The following is a 10,961-nucleotide window of genomic DNA, read 5'->3' as shown; positions in this document are numbered from 1 at the left end:
ATATATATAGAGAGAGAGAGAGAGAGAGAGAGAAAGAGAAAGAGATAGATAGATATCGTTTATCTTTTATTTGTTTCAGTCATTAGATTGTGACCGTGTTGGATTTTTAGTTGAATGAATCGACCCCAGTATTTAAGTCTGGTACTTATGTATGTATGCATGTATGTAAGTATGTATGCATGTATGTATGTATGTATGTATGTATGTATGTATGCATGTGTATATGTGTGTGTACATGGCTAATATCTATTCTTAGAGCATATTTTTTAAATCATATTTTTGACGATATTTATATATATCCAAAGTACTTTTACCATTAAAAACAAAATGTTTGATCCCATATCATACACTCGAGTTTTTATTCAGTTAATGTTTTTGAAGGAGTTTGGATATTTTTATATATAAATATATATATTTATATATATAAATATAAGGTTGCCTCAGTATGTGCATGTGTACATATCAACATCATATATGTAAATAACGAAGTGACACAAATCACAGGTATATACATCCATACATACATACATACATACATACATGCATACACACAAAACAAAGAGACAGACAGGTATATAGACAGATAGGGAGAGGTGGAGAGAGAGACAGAGACAGAAAGACGGAGACAGGCAAATGGACAAAGGTCAACATTCTCTGGCATACCGCCTGCACATATATACAATAAAAGCAATCTGCACATTTATCTGAGTGTATGTTAATGTGTGTGTGTGTGTGTCTGTGTGTGTAGGGAGTGTGTATGGATAGTGGTGAAGTATATGTGTCATCATCTACTACTAGTAGTAGCAGCAGCAGCAGTGGTAGTGGTGGTAGTAGTAGTGGTGGTGTTGGTGGCAGCAGCAACAGTAGTAGCAGTAGTAGTAGTAGTAGTAGTGGTGGTGGTGGTGGTGGTGGTAGTAGTAGTAGTAGTAGTGGTAGTAGTAGCACTAGTGAATTTGTTTTCGAGAACTTTATATTTTATGTTAATGTAAGATCTTGTTAACCGAACAAGATTTTACACGTACATGTGGAAATATGCCGCTATTAAAAGAAACCATCAAACAACGCAGACTTAAATTTGCGTGAAGAAAAGATGTAGCTGTACGTCAACTATTACTATAGAAACTAGACAAAAGAAGAGATAGATCTTGTAGTATATATATATATTTGCCATTATTGCTGGAGGACACATATGTAAAAAAATATAATAACCATGTAGAGATAATGCAAAACAGTAGAGCGTCGAGGAGATTGGTCAATGAGATCCAAGTGCGCTCAACATAACATGTGACACATAAGATCTTGCAGATGACTGATGGAACTAGAAAGTATTGTACACTATGTTTCTACATTGAAATACTGGAATATTCCACTTCAGAATCCTTTATTTTAAGTAACTAATAATAGAAAAATCCACTTCAGATTATAGAGTTTTAATAAGCTTTATTAATGTTCCACTTCAGAAATCGCCGTTATAAGAAGCTGTATATAAAAGGCTAAGTTTTGTTTTGAAGTTAGGAAAATATTTCAAAACCTACATAAAAAAGAGACTTTAGTTGTTGTATTAATTCTTATATAAAGCGGTACTTTACTATAATACTAGCTGAACACGTGCCGTCAGAAATGATGGCTAATTGTAGTAGTTTATATATAAATAAGGCACAGAATCAAGATTTTAGTTTAATAATTTTTTTATTACCAAATTTTTTATGAAAAATCTCTCCGCAACTAACATCTCGTGACTACTTGTTTCCTTCAAAAGAATTTTCGGATCTATTTCAAAACGGGGGCACCAGTTTTCATTTATGTTTTATGTAGTGTTTTTGGTACCGAAAGACTTTCAAACTTCGTATACTTATCTATTTTGTGTTATAGAACAGAAAAAAATGTTTGTATTCGAATTTATTTCATGTAAAAAATTGTCTTATTTCGATAATTTCTACTAATCACTAACGTCTATTCAGTTGAAAACAGTTAGCGCTGTAACGGTGTATATCGTATTAATCCCCTAACCCTAACCCTAACCCTAAAACGAACCCTAACTCTAGAATCCGAACTCTAAAATTGTTACACACATAGATACACACAGCGTAATTTATTATATAAACAATATATGCGTATAAATTACGATTAAACCGGATGAAATATGTCACAGGGAATAACATTTTTATGACCGCCCAGCAGTAACTCTATTGAGCTGAATAGACGTCAGTGATTGGTTGAAATTACAGAAATACGACAACTTTAACATGGAATAACTTGCGATGTACGTTTTTTTTGTTAAGAAGACGAAGAGTAAAAGATGTTTTATATGACACATTCTACCAGTGTCCCAAGTTTCAAAGTGTTTCGTTAGTGTTTCGTTAAGAAAATATTGGTGCCCCCGTTTTGAAATAGATCCGAATTTTCAAGTTTTCCTTCTTTCTTGTACGAATTAAGGCCACATAAAGCTGACCGCGACTAAATACGGGATAGAATATGGATGGTAAATTAAATTAATATACTTGTCAATGTTATCTAGTGGTTGTCTTTTGAGATGTGACATCGATCATCGTTTGTTACTGAAAGAACGCTGGTTCACACATACAAACATTCACATGCCTCCCTTTTACATACATACACATATACTCACACAGAGTTGAAACGCTGTTTGATATTTTTATCACCGTAGAATTTCCATCATCCCACTACCAAATTTGCCATCATATGTTGTGACAGAGAAAACCGCAAGAGTATTCTTATAGTAGATACTTACTGTTGCCGTCGTTATTATGGTTGTTGCTTACGCCTATGCCAGCGATGATCTTGTTAAACTCAGATAGAGAGCATTTCAATCAAGATCATTCAATTTTTTTTTCCAGCAATTATGTTTTCCATACAATTTTATCTAATGTGTCCTTTATTTAGGACTGCAAGATATGTTCTGTGGAAGATTTGACTATTATCTCTAGTAGATTTATAAATCACTAGTAGAAGCTTTCTTTTGCGAACGAAGTTTTCGCCTGGTATTGTATGACATTGTTGGCGGGAAGAATAGAACGCTGACTTACAAAATAAAAGCATTTGATTATTGTTGTTGTTAGGACAGTCAGTTGGCTGATTAGCTGAGTAGTTAGGGTGTAAAATAGATTGGTTTGCGGTAATTGTTCCTGTTCTCCATGTTTAAATTCCATAGAAATCAATGTTGCTTTTCATTATTTTGGGGTTGATAAAACAAGTAGCAGTCTTGCACTGAAATTAATTCTTCTCTTTCTGCCACTATGTCTCTCTCTTTCTGAAAGTAACCGACTGTAACCAAATCTGAAGAGTGATTGGCTCCACCAGTTTTAAAAATGCCCAAGACACACCGTATATCACGACGGTGCTCTTGTTTCATCAAAGAGTTGAGGGCCCAAGGCAAAACTAAGCATTGTTGTTGATGTTGCTTTGCGTCACCAAAACCCTTATCGAGTAGCCATTAAAGAGGCATTTCAGTCGTGACTATTTCTTTTATTTATGATCCGGCAAGACTATCGTATCTAATGTGTCATTCCCTTTTTTAAGACAGTAAGCTATATAATCTTGTGGGGGCGCAATGGCCCAGTGGTTAGGGCAAGGGACTCGCGGTCATAGGATTGCGGTTTCGATTCCCTTCCCAGACCGGGCGTCGTGAGTGTTTATTGAGCGAAAACACCTAAAGGTCCACGAGGCTCCGGCAGGGGATGGTGGCGAACCCTGCTGTACTCTTTCACCACAACTTTCTCTCATTCTTTCTTCCTGTTTCTGTTGTACCTGTATCTCAAAGGGCCAGCCTTGTCACACTCTGTATCACACTGAATATCCCCGTGAACTACGTTAAGGGTACACGTGTCTGTGGAGTGCTGAGCCACTTGCACGTTAATTTCACGAGCAGGCTGTTCCGTTGATCGGATCAACTGGAACCCTCGACGTCGTAAGCGGCGGAATGCCAACAACAACAAGCTATAATCTGAAGAAGATTGACTGCTATTTTTAGCCACAAAAGCCACCGTTGTCCAAAGCAGAATTTGGTTTCATCTACCTTCTCACTTACTTCCTTTATAGATTATTCTTTAACCTTTTTATGAAGCTTAGTTTGAATCCTTTGCTCAGTTGCTCGGACATATGTTTGAGTGAATCAGCATTCCTAGACCAACCTCTTTTTAAAGCAATTTATCCAAAATACAGACAATTATCAAAGACTTGATTTTTCACTTTAGAGCTAGAAAATATTCTAACACAACTTTCGTTGATACTCTCCAAGGCTCAACTGTGACCTACAATGGAATACAGTAGCACTGTCTCCATATATGAGTCGGTGCTGCAGGTATGTTAACAGAGACCCTGTGCTGCATCCAAGCCACTCGACCGATTGTCAGTCCTTAACAAGTCTGTTCGTCCCAACCTCTGGCCAGTGGGTGCGTTATCTCATCTCATTACTTTTTCCCTTTTTACTTTAATAACCACTCTTACTCGAAGCTGACCAGTCTTGTACCTTCAGCACACAGACAATACCGATCAACTCATCCCTCCACCTCTCGTCATCCATATTGTGACCACCCCACCCAACCTCAGCACCACACTAACCTCTATTCTTTGTCCTTCCACCTCAGAACATTGGTCTTCATGAATCTTTCCTCTGCTCATGTCATTCTTGCAGTTGTTGATCCGTGACAGTTTAAAACGGAACATTAAAGACATTTAATCTACCAGTCTCGGAAGGCACGCAGAGATCATGGGCACTGCTCCTTCCTTCAGACTCATCAAGTAAAAAGGATGTTGTAATAAACCCGGGCAAAGGCGGATATTTCTACTTGTAATGCAAGTAGAACTCTCGATTGACGTTCTGGCTCTGCGGGGACCAATTCTCGATGAGCAATACCGCAAATGTCGAAAAAAATTATGAACAAGCTCATGCTCTTGATTGAGTTGCGACTCTGTCGTGCGCCTATGCCACTCGAAACATTGCGTACGATCCGTTGCCTCGTCGTTGTAACCTTGCCGAAGCATGCTCAATGTCACTGTAGTGCACCTACCAAGTTTAACGCAAAATTTCACGTTGGCTATTTGTTCCAACTTCTTGCCCATGACAAAAATCGCAGACCTCAGCATACACGTGATCACAAAAACACAAATTTCACAACTTGCGAAGGAAACACAGCGATGTCATTCGGCACACTGCCTCAAGAAGATCGCTGCTTGCTCTCACGGCAACCGTGTGCTGCCATTTGCTGGCGCACCTCTGAACTAGTCCGGGAACGTTTTGATACCAGGTTATATACTAGAGTCTTAGAGACATTATACTCTAGAAAAAAGTTGATGAAGGTTGAAATGTCATTTATCATAGATCTGTCGAGTTTGCCAATAGGCATGCTGTTACGTTTCACTACCTATGAATTTATATACACATGTGTATATAAATACACATGTGTATTTTTGATTAGTGGGAAGTAATCACATGTGTATTTTTGATTAGTGGGAAGTATAATCGATTGAAATACCTGTGATAGTTTAGAAGAAAAGAAAGTAACCTCAACGTAGTAGCTCGACGTAGAAGAAATAACTGCCGAAATTCTCTCAAATCACACTTTACCGTCTAAATAAATACACGTTCAATAATGTATTCCAAGGCATATTGTTTGAAAAGAAGACGTAATAACCATGTTTAGAGTACTTTGATCAAAGAAGCTACTCAATCAAATCTGACCTGTGGCTAAACAATAACAACAATCGCAATAATTTACTGGTTATTAATTTGTCGAACCCTGCAAGATGAAAAAGGTTAAGCGAACTCCGCGGTGAATTCGTATTAGATCAGTAGAGTATCGATTTTGTTGTAGTGAATCATTTATGTCAGAAAGCTGCAGGCCTTTAGCACATTCAACCACTTTCTTTTGCTTCGTGTTGTAGGGAGAAACAAAAAAGTAGTTTTATAAAAATTTCATTGAGTCTTAATTGTATTTCTTATAATGTGTAACGATGTTTTTAGTAACCATACAAATCTAACATACTTGTTATTACAGATTGATAGCAAACTGGAGATCTGCGCGTCTAGCCCAGTATTTACTTCTTCCAATGAAGGGGACGTGTATCCGTGGAATGGCAACCAAAGCAACCAAGATTCCAATGAAAATACAGGGTGTGAGGAGACGCTTAAAACTAATGAAAATAATAAGTCACTCGCCACAGGCAATATAGGTAGATCTCTTTACTGTCATTCATTTATAATAAGATTATATGGATGTGTGGTAAGTAGCTATAGACGCAGGAGTGGCTGTGTGGTAAGTAGCTTGCTTACTAACCACATGGTTCCGGGTTCAGTCCCACTGCGTGACACTTTGGGCAAGTGTCTTCTACTATAGCCTCGGGCCGACCAAAGCCTTGTGAGTGGATTTGGTAGACGGAAACTGAAAGAAGTCCGTCGTATATATGTATATATATATATATATGTATGTGTGTGTTTGTGTGTCTGTGTTTGTCTCCCCCACCATCGCTTGACAACCGATGCTGGTGTGTTTATGTCCCTGTCACTTAGCGGTTCGGCAAAAGAGACCAATAGAATAAGTACTAGGCTTACAAAGAATAAGTCCTGGGGTCGATTTGATTCGACTAAAGGTGGTGCTCCAGCATGGCCGCAGTCAAATGACTGAAACAAGTAAAAGAGTAAAAGAGTATACCATAGTTCCGTCTGTGCATGTTGGTGTCGATGAGGTTGTTTTTTAGCCCAGTTAAGTCCAGAAAGAAATAACCCACAATTAAAGCCGACCCCACTGTAACAATACAGATTTTTTCAAGTAAGGTGCACTTAGGACAACATTATCTAATACATTTTTTTTCTTTTGTCAGATGCTTGGCAGCTGTTTCTAGCAAGTCAAGCAACAATATAGAAGCTCGCATAGCTGCCTATCTCGTATTATTGAGATATCTCGCAAGAAGAATGTAGAAGGGAAATGTTCTAAATAGTATGTTTCTTGTGGTAAGATTAGTAAGGAGCAAGAGTTTCTGAGAGCTGTAATGGAGAAACAAATGTTACAAGACGGAAATTCAAACTACTTCATTTACAATATATACTGATTCTGAGAGCTAATCTATGTTATTTCATTTAAGGGAACCATCGATAAAATAGTGACTAATGCAATATTCTGAACTACTTCTCAATATATAGTGTTCATTTTTATAAAGTTAGTAGTTTTACAGATATACATCTTTTAAATATTGTACAGAAAGGGATTGTGACCAACACTTTCACAGTCCCTCCAAACTGGTGAGATATGCACGGGTTATTGTTTCTCTTGAACAAATTAGCGACCACAAAAAGAAACATGGGCAAGAGTAAAAGGAATGAGTGTAGTAGCTGCTGAAAGTGGAATGGATGTGCGAGACGAAAGTTGGTTATCGGAAGGGATAAGTAGAGCAGCCAGCACTAACGAGCGGAAGTAGAAGTAGCACCAGTAAAAGAATAAAAAGCGGAGATAATATATATCCATAGGTCCGAGGTTTGAATGCATGAGTGACTGTTGTAGATAAGTCAAGTGGGCTTTTTTTTTACTCAATATGTCAGTCATTGCGTCAGTCGAAGTATCAATCAATGTCTGTCACTATATCAATCAATATGTTAACTATGTCGGTCAATATGTATTTTCATCATTGTGTTAGAGTTCTGAGATGAATTGCTTTTTTTTCTTTTCATATTGAAACTTTTTAACCAAACTCCATTTGCACAGTTTTTTATCTGTCAATATCCATGTTCTAAGGCGGTATGCTGGCAGAATCGTTACCACGCCGGGTAAAATACTTAGAGGCATATCATCCGCCTTTATGTTCTGAGTTTATATTCCTTTCATCCGTTCGGGGTCGATAGAATAAGGACCAGTTGAACACTGAGGTAAATGCAATCGATTTACCCACTTCCCTTACCTATAATCGCTGGCCTTGTACCAAAATTTGAAACCGATATCCATGTGTTTTTCCATCAACCGGCATAACGTCTACCTCTCTCCACATTATCAAACTTGGCGGGTCTGGAATGCAGCAGCTCAACCGCCGGGGCTTAAAACGTTTAACCTCTAGCAGTAATTAAAGAGTATTAGCATATCCACAGATAAAGACCATTCTCCTTGATTAATTTCAAAAGCTTGAACCGAATGTAGATAATATGAAATTTTATATTCTAAAATTGTGATATCAACATCAACATTAATAAGTTTTCATTGAGCTTCCAGATCCCAATCACATATACAATAGACTTGTTATAAAAGAGATAAGATGATGTACAACAAAGTTATATAAAAAGGCGGGAGGAGCAGAGATGTCATAAAATACATTAAAACATTTTATAAGTACTAACATCACAGAAAATAACTACACAAAATAATCAGATGATTAGATAAAAGAGCAGAGATAATTTCATAAGTTATAATTTAAAGAAACAAGAAACTAAGCAGAAAATCCCGGTGGAACGTGGATGAGAAACCGCCTTCTAAGTTAAATCAGAGCTCCCCACAATTCCAGCATGATTGCATTCCCATAACACTACAATTATTGTAGTGTTAGAAATGTCTATTTCTTTGAGCAAATCCGGAGTCGGAAAGAGGCATTTCATATCCTCTACATGGTTCTGGTACATCTGCCAAGAAATGGTCTTCCATCTGCCAAGATATGGTCTTCCTCAAGAGTTTGTCGTTCGGGTGTTCGTTAAATTTTCTCCTCATATCTTCGCAAATCAACTCTCTTCATGCACGACGTTCAGGAAATTCATCGATTTTTCGTTAGATGTTCTTGCCACTGAAGAAATCATGGTGTTCCAGGAGGAGATGAGTTTCTGAATTCTGGTTTCTTCGAAGGGAAAGGAAAACGCTTCTTTGTTTATTCAATTTGGGTCAATTCTTACTTTTAGGGTTCTTTTTTTATATTTTAGTTTCTATTGCTAACATTTTTATACCTTCATGCAAGACAATAGGAGGCTACTACTGGAAGAGTAGACTCTGACTTCTTGGTTTTCGACTTACCGATCAATTTGGTTGAATTTATTATCGGTTTTCTCTTTTTTAGTTCTTGGGACCGAGGGAAAAGGGATTTCTTCTACCTTTCTAAAGTTGCGAGTGGTGTTTCCCTAAGAACAGCAGCTTCTGTGATCTCTTTTCTTCTCTGTTCTTTAATTTTCTTTATGCAGAAAGCTTTCAAGTGACCCTAACTTCTACACATGTTGCAGCTTGACTCTCTGTCTCATAGCCTTCCTTCTTACAACTACAGCTGAACTTTATGGCATCCGAAAATGGCTTCATGTCATCCGTGGGGGCGTTTGGATATTTATACCCATGAAGAGTCCCCTTGATCACAAATGTTATGCAATTCCATAAAACTAATGATGAGGCAATCGAAAATGGACAAACTGACAATGAGTCAATTCAGACTTTTCACATGTTCCTTTGCTTAGTGAAATGCCTGTGAGTGTGTAGTGTAGGGCTACTGTTGTTAATCGTGTCATTTAGATTGATCGAAATGAAATTATTTTGCGTTATAAAAGATTATTTTGTTTTTCAGCAATGAAGCTTTTTGTGTTTGTTTATCTTTTTGTTCTAAAAGTATGCTTGTTTTACGTTCAATGTTTAGTGGTGGGGTGTCTGCATGGGGTAGCCATATTCTTAGTTTACGAATTGAAATTTCCTTCTCAAATTAAATACTTTTCCTCAAACGGGAAAATATAAAACACGCAATTATTTGACAAAAATCTACGACATTGAAAGTGCGAGGTGAAACACGAAAAGTTGTCTCAACAAGAAAACAGCAGCAACTACAAATAACTACTACTACTACTACTACTACTACTACTACTACTACTACTACTACTACTACTACTACTACTACTACTACTAATGATGATAATAATAATAATAATAATAATAATAATAATAATAATAATAATAATAATAATAATCGAACTAAATGGGACTATACAAGAGACAAGTGGGGCTCAGCACAAAATTACGTGTATAAATAAAAACAATAACGATTAACAAAATTTAAACAATAATATTCCCCAAAAGGGGAACCCCACACATCCTCTTCACATCCTCTTCACATCCTCTTCACATCCTCTTCACCAAGACCGCACAAGGTACTTCAGGTAGGCACCTCTCTCCTCCTCTCCTCACCTAGCAGGCAAGCGTATATTCACACCGGCCATCCTCGCTATATTCACCCACCTTTCAACAAAAATATCGGGGTGCAGCACTTCGCTCTCCACCCTCACCTTTTCAAGTGGAACTTGAAAAAGTCGATGAGGGCTTAGCCGAAAAGGAAAGTATCTGTCTTCAGTCTTTTCAACCTCGTCCATCACACTTCCTCTTTCGCCATAGTGACTAAACAGAGGAAAACTGTCTTTCCTTCCCGGCCAAAAGAAGGTGGTGAGGCGATCCTCACAATGGGCTTGGCTGATAACCAGACTCATTCTACACGCATCAACTGCTGTTCAGCAAAGCTCCACAAGTCAACAATGTCTAGATGCTGGACAATTGCATGCAGAACGGTTACATGGCCCTGAGCACATCTTGATCAGATCCATCTGACAGCATTTCCATGCGTATAGAGTTTGCCTTAAACCGACAGAGCCCCCCAATAGCACCGTTAAAACAGGGGTTTCTGAAAAATATCCATCGGTCCCGGCCCGAAAGTCCTCCGGAAAAGACCAGCTACTTGATCTTCCCCAACACCGAAGTTTGCCCAAGGACGTCGTGGTTCTTGTCTGCCACTACCCTTCTATAGAACTCCAATGTGGAACTTCCACCAACTGCATTGTCCGATGGACAGGGCGCTGCGAGCATTTGTAGATGCTCCAAGTGTCAAACGCCCTTTCCCAGTCTACGCTTGATCCAGGACTGTAACTCCTTTACTGAGACAAGCTGCTGCGCAAAAATCCTATCGAACAAACGACAACCACATCTGCTCACCGTCAGGAAAACGCTGAA

At 38.1% G+C, this 10,961-nt stretch overlaps 1 protein-coding gene across 1 annotated transcript in view; it reads left to right on the top strand.

The window, feature by feature from the left end:
- Positions 1-10,961, top strand: part of LOC106875300 (probable serine/threonine-protein kinase tsuA) — a 162,570-nt gene that overhangs the window by 111,034 nt on the left and 40,575 nt on the right. The window contains exon 9 of the mRNA XM_052965874.1: positions 6,018-6,192. Within this exon, the coding sequence (XP_052821834.1) occupies positions 6,018-6,192 (175 nt within the window). The remainder of the gene's footprint in view (positions 1-6,017; positions 6,193-10,961) is intronic.

This window comes from Octopus bimaculoides, chromosome 2 (assembly GCF_001194135.2).
Source record: "Octopus bimaculoides isolate UCB-OBI-ISO-001 chromosome 2, ASM119413v2, whole genome shotgun sequence".
In the NCBI taxonomy this organism is placed as follows: domain Eukaryota; kingdom Metazoa; phylum Mollusca; class Cephalopoda; order Octopoda; family Octopodidae; genus Octopus; species Octopus bimaculoides.
The sequence above is the reverse complement of the archived record's forward strand: the minus strand, read 5'-3'. Positions and strand labels throughout refer to the sequence as shown.